The 19,188-nt window shown below is 32.2% G+C and overlaps 1 protein-coding gene across 4 annotated transcripts; it reads left to right on the forward strand.

Annotated features, from left to right (window-relative positions):
• Positions 1–428: 428 nt before the first annotated feature.
• Positions 429–19,111, forward strand: LOC143921778 (palmitoyltransferase ZDHHC20-B-like). Of its 4 annotated transcripts, none has more exons than XM_077445166.1 (8): positions 429–756; positions 4,657–4,778; positions 4,861–4,967; positions 5,045–5,282; positions 5,368–5,497; positions 8,398–8,524; positions 11,523–11,648; positions 13,513–15,045. In XM_077445166.1, exons 1-8 carry the CDS (start codon positions 597–599, stop codon positions 13,586–13,588), a joined length of 1,086 nt encoding a protein of 361 aa, XP_077301292.1. In that variant the 5' UTR covers positions 429–596; the 3' UTR covers positions 13,589–15,045. The 4 variants fall into 4 exon arrangements, 3 of the variants coding, with proteins under 3 accessions (XP_077301292.1, XP_077301293.1, XP_077301294.1); XR_013261454.1 differs by lacking the exons at positions 11,523–11,648; positions 13,513–15,045 and adding exons at positions 15,747–15,926; positions 17,202–17,711 and having other exon boundaries at positions 468–756; XM_077445167.1 differs by lacking the exons at positions 11,523–11,648; positions 13,513–15,045 and adding an exon at positions 15,747–19,111 and having other exon boundaries at positions 434–756.
• The last annotated feature ends 77 nt before the right edge of the window (positions 19,112–19,188 follow it).

The following is a 19,188-nucleotide window of genomic DNA, read 5'->3' on the forward strand; positions in this document are numbered from 1 at the left end:
CTGACAGGTGGTCAGTGTAAAAGAAGAGAGAAAACAAAAGCCGAAGCCGTAAGAGGACAACCACCGGCCATGAGGGTTTTTGGCTCGGACACAGAGTGTTCCTCACTTCTCACCGGACGTATACTGGAGCTGAACTCCCAGTATCGTCTGCCGATCAGGCCGAGCTCACCGGTGACTCGGTGGTGGGAACGAAGCCGGGAGGTAACAGCGGTGTTCACTCGCCGGCGGCATAGTAGGAAGTGACGGCTAGCCGCAACGCAGGGCGGCCAGCACAGAAAAACATCTTTGTGGGTCGTAAGGCCACGAACGCCGACCATCAGACAATTGGTCTGAACAATAGACTCCGGAAAATAGGTAGAATAGTGATTTACAAATGTACGTAAGTGGGTGTGGGCTGGCCGTGCAGGGTGCGGTCAGCGGCAAAAGCCGAGGTGACAGAGTCGAGTGCAGTGCGAGTGCGGATTGCCACTGCCGTTGCGGTTGCGGTTGCGGCTGCGGTCAGTGTGGCGCGTCGTGCGCTGTCAGTCGGACGTGTTTTGCGTGCGATCCCGGCCGTGATATCATCAGTGTAATGTCAGTCGGCATGTGATGCGCTGATGATGTCGGGCGTGGCCGGAAGCGGAAGCGGAAGCGGAGGGTCGTGTCCCACGGGCTGGTGCGGCTGCATCGTCCGCGCTCTCAAGTGGCTGCCCGTGCTCTTCATCCTCACCATCGTCGTCTGGTCCTACTACGCCTACGTCGTGCAGCTCTGCATCCGTCAGTTCTGCATCTGCTGTCTCCCCTCACCCCACCCCACCCCACCCCACACCCTAACCTCTACGTCGCACGTGTCGTCACACCAGCGCTTTGTTCGCACCCCCCCGAAAATATCCGGTTTTCATATCACGTTCGGCCGTGCAATTAAATGTCACATCACACCTCGAGCGTGTTATCCTTGTGTAATTTGTTCCGATTATAAAGGTCGCTGTGCAATTGTATGCACCGTTCGTCGACTATCTTATCCGTGGTTATTTGTATATGTTTAAAATACATTACTGTTACCCCTTGATACTTGTTGGATAATCTGATTAAGGAAAAGTTTTATATCAACTATTCCGACAGTCGTACAATAGCTTGTTAGATACTTCTAGCGAAACTAATAAAAAGCTTGTACAAATATTTCATGTCGCTCTTGCCATTGCGATAATTCGTATGTACATACATATATATACACTCAATTTTATAGGAGGTGCAAAAACCCCAAAATCGAAATTGATCTACACATGTCTAAGGCTTTATAAGGCTTAGAATATATATTTGATTATAGACTTTCGATATTTAAAAATTGGGATTCAATATTTTTTGATTTTTAAATGCTTTTTATTATTACTAAATTATGTTCACAATACATCTTATATATATTTTAATAGCTACTGATACACTGATCATTTTCTTTTTTACAATTTTAAATTAATTTTGTTAGTAAGCATAGTATTATCATGTTAATATGTACAGCGTAATAGGAAAAAGAGCTCAAAAACCTATTTACAATTGGGATTCAATATAATATGTAATTAATATTTGACAATTGGTATAATACAGTCAATTTCCTATAATTGAATTGGTTAAACGAAAAGGCTTAGAAAATGTAAGAAATAAATAAAAAAAAAGGTGAAAACATAACGTTATATCACATCATGTTTTCTTACAATTTCACTATTTTTCTTTTCTTCTTACTTTTTTTTTTGTATTTTCTTTCGAAGCATATCTCGAACTTTAGATCGTGGCTGATTGTATGTCTTAGATATTGTTTTATCATAAACAATACATATGAATAATGATTGATTTGTACAATATAACAATCATCTTGACGTGAAAACTGCATACATTAGCTTGAACACAATAAATTAAGACAACAATGGTTTAAATGACCGATATTTTAATCAATTTCGGTATGTGTATAAGTATTTAAATCTTCGGTCAGTGTTTTATTAACAAAATGGTCAGTATTATATTATTAAATGTCAGTATAAATAACAAATGGACGGTATAAATATATGACGTACATTCGAACAAATAGTAATGCCTGTTTGATGGAATTGTCTATCAAGATCGTATCGACCTTGTGGTGATACCAAACTAAAAATTAATACTGAACGATGGATGCTGGCCGTTTGATATAAATACTGACGAAAATACAAGCCATAAATGAAATAGCTGAGTATTTATCGATGATAAAGAGTGCTATATAAATTTTCATAAAAAAAAACAAGAAGAATGTGAGAAAACTCTTTGTGAATAAATGTATCTAAATAACTTCGACGAATTATCACCAGTTAAACGAAGCCGTTATCCAAAATGATATAATAGTAATTCCCGGTATGTGGAATGGATGAAGTTGTGTACTGAAATTTTCGTATCAGCTCTCTCGCCATACAAAATAAATATGCGCTAATGATAACAATTATCTAATGCTAATTCAAAGCACTATTTGGTTTTCCGATGTTTTATCATTGAATGTGTAAGCTGTTCCATTTTAATTTACCAGGTTGATATTGAATGTTAAAAATGAAAGCTATGTATTATATGAGATTTGCCTGAAGAAATAGATCTTCGATCGATGTGTCTTGCCAGAGATGACGTATGGATGCAAAACTTGTGCATTGAGCGCCAGAATGCTGCATAAGGCCGAGTGCAATTAAAGATGGATGAAACGCTGTATAATTGGAGAGATAATAAGTGGAATACGTGGGTGGAAAGTATGAAAATGGTGAGTGTAAATAGATTGAAATGGGAATGGGCGGGTCACGTAGCTAGAAGAACGGACGAAAGAAGTGCTTGAATGGTACCCGAGAGAATGTTTAAAGGTGCAAGGCAGGTCACAGGGGAAATGTTTGGATGAAATCAGATAAAAGTGTGGGATGGGATGGATGTGAGTTGCCCAAAACAGAGACGAGTAGAAACGAGTTGGAGAGGCCTCCATTCAGCAATGGTTGGCGATTAAATGATGATGATCTATAAAAGAAAACAATTTCGCAAATTTATTTATAAAAGAAAACTTATTAAATTATGTGATATGTATTATAGTTAAAGCAACTACATTACAATATCCAGTTTTTTCTGTCATAAAACTTTATAATGATTCTTTTATGTTGTACCAAAAATATGATATGCTTAAAAAATTGTCATGAAGGTTAGGTTCATTACTAATATTACATTTTTTCTTTAACAATGCAATAAGTTATCATAAATAAAACAGCATACTACATATATATATACTATCGTATCGTTATAACATCATCATATTATAATACATACATAGATTAGATTTTGATTGGATGTGATGTCTTTGTAAATGCGAAATTATATAAAATCATGCAATGCTAGTTTGGGTCATTGTAAAGGAAAATTTAACACGTCCAAATATAACACATTTATAATGATAAATAAATTTATTTAGATAGAAAATAGTGTTGTCAAATATCCTTGACGTTTATTTCTTTTGAGAATTCGAAACATATGTGCATACGATACACCGACTTTTTAAATATAGAAAAAAAATCTAATCGTCTTAGTCATATCTATGTATTTCAAATATTACATTTATCATAATTTAAAAAAGTAATTTTTGTTGTTATCTCAGATAAGATAAATCTCAATTAACACTCAATGCTATTAATTATAAATGACCTGACATTCCATAATCGATCTTAACCTCTTCTTTCATAAGAATCTTTCTTTGCCTTAAATCAGTGGTAATGTTAATGCCTGCCTTAACACTGTGGTGGCCGCTGACTCGTATTTGTATCATGTTAGGTGCACAACGCTTACTGGCCGCTGATACATATAATTTTCAGTCCGCTGATATATATTTGTATCACGTTTTCGTCATAAACGAACACATGATACAAAATTGTATCATCGGCCACAAACGATTGACGCAAACGTGATACAAAAATATATCAGCGGACTGATACAGTTCGCGCAGTCGTAAATCATATATGTATATACCAGCGGCCACTAAGCGTTGTGCACCCAACATGATACAAATATGAGTCAGCGGCCACCATCGTGTTAAGTCAGTGTTATTGATAAAAATAGGTGGTTGCGTTAATGCTAACCACCGAGAGGTTCAAGTCTTGGATTGACCTCCGTTGAAAAATACTTTATTCGAAAGTATTTCTGTAGTGCTGCTGGTCAGACCTTGATATTTGTGACTCCAAGTCAATCGTTTACTATTAGAGTTTGCCAAATTATCCAATTTCATTATTGAAACAGTTCCTCATGAAAATGGCAAAACCGTCCTACCTACTATGTCACCACTATTTAAATATGATTTCGAAAATTTATAATCTGTAAATTTTTATATGTACAAATACTATCGGGGTTAACCAGTAATGTCATCATGAGAAAAATATAAATTAAAAAATACACCCTTATAACTTATTCGTAGCCAATTTTCACCGTCTTTTATTGACATACATATATTGACGTATATCCAATAGAAAACTTATGGGTTTGAGTGTTGGTCAAAGTCCTCAATCAAACCCATAAGTGAGTATCGGTTTTACTTACCGGGATTTCTGTGCGGCAGAAGAGAACCATCGATTTCAATAAACTATGTATATGAATAATAATTGAGGTACAATAGATTAATAAGGATTTTCAATGTTTCAGTGACAGTTCCCAGTATCTTTGAGAAGGTTGTTTACTTGGTGTTTTATCATGCACTGTTTGTAATGTTCGTCTGGTCGTATTGGCGAACAATTTTTACCGATATCGGACGTGTACCTTCTAAGGTATTCGTATACATATATTACTATCTATCAAATACATGCATATAAACCAATTTAAATCTGATGAAAACGTATCATGTTTCAGTTTAAAATACCCGACAGTGAAGTAGAGAAGCTTCTCGCCGCTGAAAATGAAGAAGCCCAGCGATTAATATTAGAGAGGTTCGCCCAGGATCTGCCTATATACAACAGGTGCGTTGAATATAAACGTGGGATATAACATAGCTGTTGCGATTGTGTTTTAATAATGTGAAAATGTAAAATTTCAGGACAATATCGGGAGCTATTCGATATTGTGAACGGTGCGTTCACGTAAAGCCTGATCGCACTCACCACTGCAGCGTGTGTGGTACTTGTGTCCTCAAGATGGACCACCACTGCCCGTGGGTCAATAATTGCGTCTCGTTCTATAATTATAAGTTCTTCATATTGTTTTTGGGTTATTCGCTGTCATATTGTATATACATAGCATCGACCAGTTTACAGTATTTTGTAATATTTTGGAAGGTATGTGTGTTGCAAATATTGTAGGAGCGTTTTTCAAATATGAACTTTGAAGCAATTGCTTTATGTTTGTTTCTTGATTTTTTAGGGTCAATTGGAAGGAATGGGACGGTTTCACATTTTGTTCCTGTTTTTTGTATCGTTGATGTTCGCCATCAGTCTCATTTCGTTCTTTGGCTATCACTGTTATCTGGTCATGCAGAATAGATCTACTTTGGGTATGTGTTGTTTTTTTTTATGTTTTGAATTTAAATATGTTGATTTTTTTCCTTAATAGAAGACTTAGGAGACTCTGTATGTGTTGAATGCCTTTTATTATTTTCAAGATATGTATATGTTTGGGTCTACCTCACGGGACCGAAAGTGTAAAGGTCGAAAAAGCAAATATCGGAAGGTAAAGATCGAAAATCGAAAGATCTTAAGTCGAAACATAAAAAAAAAGGGTGCATGGTAAATGGTACTATGTATATATAATATATATGAGTGGCATGCGGTGAAATTATCTCTCTTTTTTTAGTCATACAGCCTTGTTTAATGTGCGCGCGAAGGATACGGGAGGAAAAGCCTGTTCCTCTTGTTCCTGTTGTATCCTGCTCGCGCAAATTAAGTGAGGATGGACGACGGAGGGAGAGAGAGTTTTACCGCACGCCACTGATTTATATACTAACCGTTTTTCATATGTATGCATGATAAACGAATATTTTCGACTTTTTCACGGTCACCCGTACATATGTGTTTATACTAAGGCTGTGGAGTCGGAACATTTCAAGCAGAATCAGTCGTAAAAAATCAACAACTATTTTTTAATTATAACAGTATGCGTCAACTAGAGTTTTTAATAAATTGAAATTTAATAATTTCTTAATATAAAAATCAAGAATTTAAATTACAAAATAATTGTACATATTTTGATGTGTTCTGGCCGGGGACGTGACAATTGGTTCAAGTCCAAAAGGTTCAACGACAAAATGTAATCGAAAATTAGTGCACTGACAAAATGTACCCGCGACAAAATGATATTCAATGAGTCACATTGGCATTCGCTTAAAATTGTAATTGTTCAATTTAAATAAGAATATGTTGGTGCAGTTGAGAACACCTGTAATTTATAATAATTTAATAATATCCGCGATCTATACGATAAAAAGTACCATATACATCGATAAATATAATACAATAAAAAGCTACTTTTTCCATTAAAATAGGAAAATTTTTGAACATTTTGTCGCTTGAACATTATTTCCGTGGACATTTTGTCGCGTGAACATTTTGTCGCGGGTACATTTTGTCGTTGAACCTTTTGGACTTGCACCAATTGTCGTGTAACCGTTCTGGCCAAAACCGATTGTTTCCTCCGTCTCATACTTTTTTATTCTTATTTTGTGTATGAAATTCAGACATACATATATACTATGAGTGTACTTACTGTTTATTTTTATACCTGTTTCATTACCAATAATTCAATAAATTGGGCTACAAGTCAATTTTTAGTGAATTTTTTACATTTCTTAAATTTTTTATATTTTTAAAAATCGGTATCATTTTTATTATTAATAACTTTATACGTTGGCAAGAAAAGTTCATCTTACTAAAGTCGTTCAAGTAAGAGTCATATTAGGAGTCTAATCATAAAATAAAGCCGGAGTCGGAGTTGGTAAATTTTGATCCGACTCGACAGCCCTGGTTTATATAGAGTAATAAAACAGATAACCGTAATTTTTAATGTTGATTATGCAAGAAGAACGAAATTTTGAAGAATTGTAAATTTCAGTCTATATTTTAGTGAAAGTTAGTGAAAGTGTGATTAGTAAATTTGAATGTATCGAAACACATTTCATTTTTATTAGCACATTCTATGTGTTCATATTTGCACAGTTTATTACGAAAGTGGTTACATTTTCAATGAAATAATGAACAGTTTTCATTTTCAGTTTTGTTTTTGAAAAAGCTACATTCACAGTCATCTTTCCATTTATGCGATTAATTGATGCATGGCTCGCACATCCCAAACTAGGCCCCCGGGCTAGCATGATTAAGGGTCAAAATTGTAAAAAATAAATGTCAAAATTGAAATTAAAAATCATATCATCAATATTTTTCACAATACACATTAAAGAGTAATAAGATTGAAGATCACCTCATAAGTGATGATATATTTTCACAAGTTTCAAATAAAAGTCATGATGTCAAAATAATAGCTAAGGTATCATCGACAAGTTACCTACCTACGAAGACGTAAGACAGTTTCATATCGAATTAAAAAAAAAAATCTCAGTGTAGGGCTCCCTGGTGACCTGGGCCTCCGAATTGATCCAATATTGCTGGCATACACTTCTCATATCGATATAGGAAATTTTCCACATAATAATGCATTATATATGTACATATGTAGTATTACAAATAAGAAAATGGACAATATACGGATTTCAATCTTTTTTGAAAGTCGAAATATAAAACGATCATACAGATTTAGGAACATAGAAAGATTGTATACGTGTATTACAGTCCAAGTATACATTTGAATATACTAGTTTGTTTATGCACGAACCAATTAGGTGAGTAGTGCACACAAAAGAACAAATTGACTAACTAGTTTGTTCATGCACAAACTATTAGGCGTAAGTTTAAGTATTCTAAATCGTTTGTCTCATCCTCTATGTACGTATGTATGCTCACTCTGCGTTGCAATATTTTTAATATTATCGGAAGTGGGAATTATAGCAATGTTGTAATGCGTTTCCATAGTTTCAAAGGTTTTAACAACTCACAAGTTTTGACAGCTTACATTTTCATGTTATATCTGGTAAGTCTATTGGAGGATAGCTTTTGATTATTATCCCTTAAAGTAAGATCAATAGTTTGTGTATGAACCAACTACATAGTATGTTCATGAACGAACCGGAGTAAACACTTTTATTCAAGATCAATAGTTTGTGTATGAACAAACTACATAGTATGTTCATGAACGAACCGGAGTAAACACTTTTATTCAAGATCAATAGTTTGTGTATGAACAAACTACATAGTATGTTCATGAACGAACCGGAGTAAACACTTTCATTGAGGAGTTACATTGTATTTTTGTTAAATTAAGTTATTTTTCCTTTTATCATTTCAGAGGCGTTCCGTGCTCCGATATTCCGCTCAGGATCTGATAAAAACGGTTTCTCCTTAGGACGATATAATAATTTCCAAGAAGTCTTCGGCGACAATCCGAAAATTTGGCTTCTACCTGTTTTTACGAGGTAAGATATATAGCGTTTCTTTTTAGTTTTCGTTCAAAATCTTACTTTGCTTACGTGAAAGGCGACGTATGAACTGTTATTTTGCATTGCATCGTTTTCAAACATTAGCTTGTATATTAGACACAAATGCGATTTAATCTACGACAACGACGTTTCCAAAATACACACAAATACATTTTTTTTTTTTTTTATTTCGCTTTCTCGCCCCCCATATAGTTTTATAAAATAAACATGCAATATATATACAATATAAACATTAAAATGAAGTCGAGTCTATGAATTAAACTTTGCTTCTCATCCCCACTTTTGTAAATAAAAAATGTGTAAATATATAGTTGTAGTGTTTAAAAATCTGCCATGTAATGTAAATACATATGTGCAATGCTTGTAGGTTGTTTTTGTGATGTTTTTTTTTTTTGGTTTATACATTTGAATATATTACGATGAAGTTTGTTAAATGTGCATTAATTTGTTTCAATATAATATTTACTAATTTATATGATGTGTTCAACGCTTTCTTAGAAGCACCCAGTTTTGTAACTAATATATGCATTTTGTCTAGTGTTGAGTGGTTCTCGTTAAGATATTACGGCCGTTAACGATAGCTGTAGTGACGGGGTTAAAGTATTTGGTCTTCAAGCTGACAGTTTAAAAGTTCATTTTGATTAAATTGAGTTATATACAATGTGCTATGCAACAAATTGACACGTAGTTCAAGAATGTAGCCTTTTTTAATGTAGTCTTAAAATGGTGTAAGATTGGTAGTGGTCTCTAAATTAGTTGACGCATTTTTATTGCTCCTATAATTGAGGAAAAAATTATTAATTGAAATGGTATATATTTTAACGACAGAAACTTAATGAATATTTTTTGAACAATGTATGTATGTTACATTCATACATTAGGTCAGAGCGAAAAACGCGAATTTTGGATTTTCATTAATGAACCTAGTGGAAAATTTACGGTGTATCAAGAAAATGTTATATAAAAAAATTTCATTGATTCTAAACAATATCTTGTGCATCCAACCAATCGATTTATCTCAACAAAAATTTCAGAAAAGTAAGTTTTATTTTCATATACCTCTTTTTTGAAAAAAGTTTCGATAGTTTTAGTATTGTTACGTACACCGCCGAGTAGCATCCCAGAGACTGTGTGACCGTTATAATTGGTTTCGAGGATTATCTCCAGGCTTAAGTACAAGTCGGCTAACAATGAGATACCCCTGAATGCACTTAGCGGGGGTAGCGGTAACTCGGTCGCATTCCGGTAGAGTTCTCAGAACCCACAGCGGTAGCGTAGGACTGACTTCCGTGGCACATCTAGTACGTGACCATAATAATAGGTAAACAAACCGGACGTCGAAGATGCCCTGAGAGACCTTTCCTTTATAAGGAGGTACTTATGCGATATCAAGACATTCTGGACGGAGCACTGCCAGTGCGTGTATCTCCTTAACCACCAATAAATGCTGTGACACGACTTTGGCCTTTTACTTGGATCCTCCACCCACCCCTACGCAACAGTATTAAAAAATAATAATAAACGCTCAATATTCACCTATTGAATTTTATTTGGGTTGATTATGATAGGTTTTGACTAATTAAGGAAAATTCAAAGTCGCCGTTTCGCCTTAAAGTCCCCATACAAAGCGTGCCGTGCTCACAATAGCTGTTTGAATAGGGGAAGCGTTATTTTCAAAAAATCGTCATTTTTTTTCATATTCCCATGATTATTTTAAAAATAAAAGTCGTTAATATCTTCCTTGGGTATATATCTTTAATCTAAAACACAAAATATTCCGAAATTTTTTTTTATGAAATGTAAAGAGACTGAAATGACTTGTTTTGGCGTAATTCGTGACATTTTGCCTCAAAATAGGTCATTTAGGCTTCCTTTTATTTCATAAATTTCGTAATTTGTGTTCAAAATATACCCAAAAAAGTTCTAAACGATTATTATTTTCAAAATAATCACGGGAACTTATGATTTTCTGAAAATAACGCTTCCCCCATACAAAAACCCACTGCAAGTACGGCGCGCCTTGTATGGGAGCTTTCGATTGAAACGGTGACTTTGAATATAAGTCGATAAGTCAGAACTCATCATAATCGATGCAAATAAATTTCAATAGGTGAATATTAAGCGTTTTTTTTTATTTTTTAAATAGTAAAAAATCGAAAAAGCGATATATGAAAAAAACCTGTGCTTTTTTTCACCATTTCTTGTTAAATGAACATTCCGTTTCTATATTTGAATATAATTTGTCATCAATTTTGAATAAGATTAATTATTTTCAGTTTATTACTGCTACATGCATATGTATTTAATTCATTTCAATTAATTAATCCTTTTTTTATATACTTCTAAGTAACAAGCCAACGAGAAAAGTATTGAAACGGAGAGTTCATTTAACGAGAATTGATGTTTCGTAGGAGACTTGAAAAGAAAAACCTAATTTTTCGAATGTTTTATCGAGATAAATCGATTAGTTGGAGGCATAGGATCATAGGATTTAAAATCAATGATTTTTCACAAGGCTCTTCTATATTTCACTTCGCTCATTGTTCTGACAACATATGTATATTATTGTATTTAACGTTCTCTTGATAAGAGGAAAGTTTTCCACTCGCTTATATATAACATATAATACATACATAGAAGCACATTATAGTGACTGCAAATCTATTCACAATGGTAGAAACATATGTAGCATAAATATAATATATTATATAGCGATCACATATAAAAGGCTTTCGCTTAAGCACTCGAGAACCACTGATAGAATGTTGTATATGTATGTATGTATTTGTATTGAAATTGTGTACCCAGTCCGTCTGGACTGCAATTTCAAATGTCTGATAATATAATACGTATCATGATTGATACACATATGTATCGTTTTGTAACTTATAATATATAATGATTGTTGACGAGAGAAATTATTTTATTATTAATACATTTGGTATGAGAAAGCTGACTACCCGTTTTTGTGTAGTCTCGGTGATGGTTCGGAATTCCCCGTGAGTGGTATACATCAGCAACGGAGGCTCACGCACATAATGCCGACAGGCTCCGTCAACAACCAGGGTGTCTACAGCTCCATGGGCGTCACTCGTTCAAGGTCAGACATCTGATGCAACCTGTTGTTGTTGTTCGTCAAATTTAAACTATCCTTACTATCCGGAATTATATATAGATTCACTAACTTGAATAAAATTTCCCGCCCCCCACCTGCTTACACATAATATAGATTCAAAGTCGTGTACGAAGTTAAATTTCACGTACCGCTTTGAATCTATTGGGTTCCAGCTTTATTTATGCATATGCTATGGTCATAGTGTTATATAATATTAATGAAACGGACATGTGATACTTTTGTATGTGCAACGAACGATGTCAAAGGACGTGTGCGTGCTCGTCGTTCCAAATGATTTAGATTAGATTATGTAATAGTTTGTGCTTGTGCAATGATGGTTTTGTACTCGCTCGACGTCTGCGATGCGAGTCGGATAGTTTTCATTCTATTATAGATGCTAGATTTAGTCGGACGCTAATTTTTTGCATGGTCGCTTTTTGATTTACAGCGTCGAATTGTTTTCTTAGATATCATCTTTGAGAGTGTTGGTTTTTTTGTTTGTTTCATACATATACTATATTTTACTCATGATATATAAATACTAACAGAAGTAGTAAACATAGCAAATTTTGTTCCGTGATTAAAATTAAGGCATTTCATATTAAAAATAGGTTGTGGCTATTTGCAGGTACTATGTCTGCGAATTATTGGCTATTTGCAGGTACTATATCTGCGAATTATTGGCTATTTGCAGGTACTATATCTGCGACAGGCGCAAAGCCTTCTGCGCATGCGCATCCGATTATAATTTCTTATATTTAATGTATGCTAGACTTGTTTAACCAATCGTTCATTATACATGAGGCAAATAAATTTCGCACGTTATTATAATATCATTTAGCTAGTTCGCGGCTTGTACTTGTATGTAGGTATTATACGTTGTATATGATAATAATTTTCTAACGATTAATAATATTGACTAATTTAGATTATATTTTTTACTCTACGTCACTTTACGAGTTCTAACTAAATTTTAAGAGGCTTAAAACAAAATTTTAACAGTTAACATGCTGACAGTGACAGTTCACGCGCATGCGCAGAAGGCTTTGCGCCTGTTGCAGATATAGTACCTGCAAATAGCCACAACCTTAAAAATATTAACAGTGTTATGGTAGTTGTGAGATTTTTATTTCACACATATGTATATCTATCTTGAACTCGCCTTTCACACATTATATGTATAGTTTTATCGCAATTTATGAGTGTTTTCAATACATTTTTAATGTGTAGTGAAATGACGTCATAAATTGCGCTTTGTACGTAGATTATTATACGTTAAAACTAGCACAAGTGTTGTTAATACCGTTTGTTAGTTACGTTAAGAGTTTAAATCAATTGTTGTGCTATTTTTTGTGCACTAAAAAGCACCGATGTTGATTAACAGATGTTTTTTCATTCAAAATTCGTTTTTAATAATTGAAATAATGTAATTAGTGGCTGACATATGTCAGATCGTTAGAATTATTTATTGTGCCTTTGATATTGTCATTTTGAATTATTAAATAGTCGTTTTTTTGATAAAATATTTCGTAGCTAGATAGAGTATGTTGTCAATGAGATAGCAAGTTTTGATTTATTTTATGTTTGCTGGATTAAATATGCTTTTGAAGCAAAAATTTAGGTAAGTGATTTAATATTTGGATGTAAAAAATAGCATATGCATTTTTAAAACTGTAATTTATTAATTTTTTTTTATAGAAATGTAAAAAAATTATTATTATTGTATAAATCGATATTTCCAAATTACTAATTCCCATTTGACATACTAATACATGATTAAATCTTATTTTTGATTTGCAATTAGAATGACTTTTTATGTTTTATTTATTATTTTCTTGATTATTAACAGCTATCCTGATGTAGTAGAAAATGAATCCACGACTCTTTATCCGTTGAATCAACATTCTACACCGCAAATCGTATGATAAATTCGTTTCGTGTTAACGTTTTAGGTGTTGTATTTCTTTGCCTCTTCGTCGTTATGAATTTTTCACTATATAAGATTATGAATTGTGAATAAGTCTACTTAATATATAATGTTATCAGTAAACAAACAGAGATGATGATTAAATAAGTGGTTTTGTGATAAATCAATATGCCTTTGCAATAGTAATAGTATGAAAACATTAGCCGAATTTTCAATTAGATTTTTATCGAATACATTTATAGGAATTTAAAGGTATCGCCTTTCTATGTGAAGACAAATGGAAGCATTTTTTATATACCTTCATAATTTTGTACATAATGTTATTCGTAATAGACTAGTGTGAGACTAAAAAAAAATGGACACCAATATAATGATTTTTATTGCGTATATAAACATTGACTGATAAAATTTATGATTAGATATTTATTTGCTTTATAGAAAAGTAATAGAAAAGAAAGTAATAATTGTATGCTCATAAATTGAATTATTTTTTCATTTGAAAAGTGCTAATTAGCAATAAGTATGTATTATATATATTTATATTAAACAAAATATTGAGTCAACTTCTAATTGTGATTTGACTCATCTTTGAGAGAAAGTGTTTACAATAAAAGAGATTTTTTTTTCATTTTAGTCTTAATGTATTTTTAATTTTCAATGGTTTTAACGAGCCATGAAATTTACGCATTATTATTTGCCTAAGTGACTTTATAGGAGATGTGTGCAATGCTACAATCTCGTGTTAAAATAGTAATAAATAAAGCAACACAAAAAGTAATAAACAGTACAATAATAGAAAATTTACAAATTTATATATTATTATGCCAAATATACTACTTTCCATGAATTGTACATATACATATATTATATTAGACTAATTACAAAGTTGAGAGCTTTTTTTTCTCGCACATTCTCACCGTATGTTTTCTATATTCTATTTAGTATTATTGTGTATTATGAATTGATTTACTAACCGTAGTTTTTAAACTATTTTGTACTTTTGTTTACATTTGTTAGATTTTTATCAAAAACGAATATATCTCTTTTTTATTTAATATATCTACGTTAATATTTCACGACTTTTTTTTTCCTTTATTTATTTTTTATCCTCAAAATAACACTTTTAGATTGTAAATATCTCAAGTTTCCATTTATCTGCTGGTGGACGACTCACGACGATATTATTCTTCTTGGAACGCTCGGATATTTTCGAATTTTTATGTACTAAATGTATTTATGATCATCTGTTGTGTGTAATCTGTTTTGTATAATAAATTGTTTGAATGTACTATTTTATAATACATATATAAAAAAATAATGTGTTTGGTTGTGATTGTTTGCATTTACATCAAAAAATTCCATGCAATCTTTATCAATGGAAAAATGATATACATACAATATATATAAATATATATTGGGGATGAGATGTAAAATTATTAATACAAAATAGACTTTAAATTTTAATTTGTTTCATTATACAACCCGTGCATGCTACCCTTGTTTTTTTTAATAAAATATTTCCATTACATATACAATAATATACTTCTATTACATACAATCATAGTTCTATTCGTCAACTAGACGCTTTTTTATTAGCTTTCGCTTTAGAAGTAGCGTTTAGTTTTTCCTACAATGTATCATCAATACGAAACATTGTATTTGAACATTTTTACACACACACACACAACCATTTTACACATCTGACTACATCAATACTATTATAAACGAAAATAAATTGATTGAAAGTGATTCTATGAGGCTGTTGTAAGGTTTTATAAACTTTACAAACACCATTCTTGTAAATATGCATAGGAAAGGTAATAAATTTTACTTGTTAATCAATTTTCGACTTGAAAATATTATGTACATGTATTATATTGGGAAAGGGAATGGTAATATGTATGTGTTTTAACCCTTCCAATGGGATAATGTCTCATCGGTGTGGATGTTTGTGCTAATATAATATTGTTTATTGACAGTAATAATGCTTCAAGTCTTCTGTGTGTGATTTTGTATTACATATATCGAATATCTGGGATTTTGTATTGAATTGCTTTTTGAATGGAGTGTAGTTTGAGGGAAAGAAAACTATTGTTCTCTTGTTTTAATGAGCGAGTTCTAATTATTTGCTTTTACCCTTTTAAAATTTGAAACAGTATGGGAGACGGCGTGAATTATCCTCAGCGACACGTGGAAGAGGATGCAGAACTTCTGCTGGACTCTGATCAGTGGTCAGAGCATCCGCCGTTCTCCTCCGGATCTGCATCGCTGCTGTACGACCAGTAATTTAGATATGATCATGACCGATTACTTACACGCCTAGTCATACATGAAAGGTTGTACTGCATACAAAGTTTTTATTGTGTTTTTATACATCTTTAATAGTTGAAAATTATTTTAATGAGAACAAAGTATATTGCAGATTATATTTTTCATATTTTATAGTGACGTCTTATAGATGTTTTATGAGCATTCCATCTATTTTAATAATAACATTCTTTTAATCGCATTTTAAAGTGTACAATAGTTTGAATACTGAACTGCGGTACTCGTGCTTTTGAGATTACTGGAAGTGATTCCACCCGAAAAGAAAAATTTGATGATTTCTCATGCACATTTCAAAAAGATGATTAGTGATATTAAATTGTTAAAAATGAGACGCCTACTTAAGCTATTCATAGATATTTGTATCTTAAGAGGGCTGGACATCAGCGCCTTGTCCATACAAACGTATTACACGTTTCTCCCTTCCTCAATTACGGCACTAGAGAAATTATTTTTTAATATGCTATGGATATCCAACATTGGCATGCATCTGTGCTTTTATTTTTTTGATTACTTATTTTTTATAGGAGCCGCCAAACATCTATAAAATCGCCTCTTTTTTACACCCACGCAAAGAGTCCAGCTTGCTTATTTAACGGTCGATTTAAAAAAAAATACGCGCACAATTGCATAGAAAATATCTTTCTCATACCGATTGATGAAATTTTTTTAAAAATTGGTCCAGTTTCGGAGGAGAAAACTGGAGAATACGAAACCTCGATTTTGACGATTTAAAATACGTATTATCTGGTCGAAGTGAAACTGTCGCATTCACTCAATATATATATTGATATATATTGTCGCATTCACTCAATATATACATTGACTCAATATGTATATCGAAGAAAGGAACGGCAACAAAATTAAGGTTTCGGGTATACAGCCCTCTTAAGCAAGCGTCAATTGATTGGCAAATTTGTAGCATACACGAGTACCGACGGGTTAATATTGAATTTTGATTTTTGAAACATATTGTGCATGCATGTACATATCCTAATTTTATCAAAGACATTTTGAACAAAAACGCCATAAAATACTGGTAAAAGAAAGTGATAGGCACTCGACGAGTACCGTTGACATAATTTATAGTAAAGGTCTACATATGTTTTATCTTTACAACTTATCGGCCGCCAATTAGTGTTAAAATTGCATTTTAAATATAATAATTTTTATTACATCTTGCCTTATACGTATGTGTTTTTAAATTGTAGCTTTAAATAATATTTGAATACTTTTGTAGGAATATTATTAAATTTTTAATAAAAATTGTCCACCATTCTGAACAGATTAAAATCAGGCCCAGCTTGAGGGTATATGGCGACCCTAGGCAGACTGGTTTCAGCGCCCCCCCCCCCCCCAATCCCCTCAAATAAAATAAAAAATAAAGTTCTTGAAAGAATGTTTAAGAAAATATAATTTAATATAAAATTTTTATTCAAATTAGACACGTTTTATGTATAAAAATGAATAAAATAAAATAAAATACGGAAAACTATGAATAAATTCGGTAATGAAGACATTAATTTGTATTCAACAATGAATTGAAGAATTTTATAGAGTGACATTTCTTCTTTCGAATATGATTGGTTAAGATATTTAATTTCGTGAAGCAAATCCATCCCTGATATACATATATACAGGTTTTTCATTCCAAATTGAACCTTTTTCATGTCAAATTAAACCTCTCTCATTTCAAATTGACTCATTTTCAATATCAATTTGAAATGAAAAAAATGTATGTATGTACATATATATAAATGCATATGTTTAAGCGGTAATTTATATAAAATTCAATTAAAAATTAAAGTTGTGTTGGAAGTTTTATTTGTGAGTCGTTGATATTTGACAGTCAACTTCCTGCGTTCCTCTTAAATTATATTTTACAATCAGTATTGTGGAAAAATTAAGTTGAATATAAAATGTTTTATAAGTCAAATTTCAAAGCCAAATAATTTTTTTAAATTTAATAATCAAAAAAAGAAAAATGGGGGCGCCTTGCTGCGCCCCTAGGCATTTGTCTAGTCTGCTGCACCTTTGAGCCGGCCCTGATTAGAATTATGTATGTATGTTGTAAGCATAATTTCAATTTTGTTATATTATTATTATTATCGTCTTCGTGGACTGGAGTATAGAAATCTAAATTGACATCACAACACAATAAAAACATGTTTGGTAAGTTATTTTAAGGCAAAGAGACTGATACTAAAAGTTAAAATAATGGCATAATAGGGGTTTGTATCTTTTGTATGATAAAATGAAAAATATTCAATATTATTGCGGCAAACGTGAGTATGAATAAAAAATTCCATACATGTAATTTGAAATAATACATTAATAAAAATTCAAATATTTTTCCTTAAATACATTAAAACGAAAGTTTTTTTAATTAGACGCTTTTGTTTCGTATTTATTGCCCAATTATTTGGCTTAAAGATGAATTTGAACTTTACAATTTTAGAGATAAATGTTTTATATATGAATTATTAATGTGTATATTTTCATCGCATCGCTTGAAAATGTCAAAATTTCTTTGTTAACATTCTTGATTAAAATCACCGTATACACCTATCAATGCTTCATAAGGGCTAACGAGCTGTCACTTATTATATGTACAATTTTACTTCTTCACCTGTGCACGTTTGCTCTCGACATTTTCAAGTCATTGTCCATATTATTATATAAATTTAAAACGACATTCCGTGATCAAAAGAATTGGTTATTGTTATCATTGTGTATAAAGTTCAGACTTTAAATATGGATCATTTGAAAACATTTTTAATTGTAAGTTAATTTTAATTAATATATGTAATATGAATAGTAGCTTTCTGAATTCCACAAGACTATTTTCTACGTTCACAAAAATGGATGAACCATTCAAATGAATACGAAAGCAAAATTTTGGATTATTTAAATATTGTTTACGTATGCACACTACATGTATGTATGTATACGTGCACACGTTTAGAATACATTCACCGGTGAATGACTAGTCAAAATATCGATTGCCAATTTTATTTCTTAAGATATTCTGACATCGAATTACAAAAAGCTGTATGTAAATTTGATTATTACACATTCTCTGCGATTTATGACTGTGATAAAGTGATATGAAACGAAAACTGAAACAAACTGAGCTGTATTGGGAGACATGTGAACCTTTTCCATATGTGAATTATGATTATAATGTAGACTATTCAAAAATAAAATATTAAAATTTACATAACAATTGTTTTTTTCCGACTTTTTTCATATTTAAAAACAATAAATCCTTTT

The sequence above is a fragment of the Arctopsyche grandis genome, chromosome 13 (genome assembly GCF_051622035.1).
Source record: "Arctopsyche grandis isolate Sample6627 chromosome 13, ASM5162203v2, whole genome shotgun sequence".
In the NCBI taxonomy this organism is placed as follows: domain Eukaryota; kingdom Metazoa; phylum Arthropoda; class Insecta; order Trichoptera; family Hydropsychidae; genus Arctopsyche; species Arctopsyche grandis.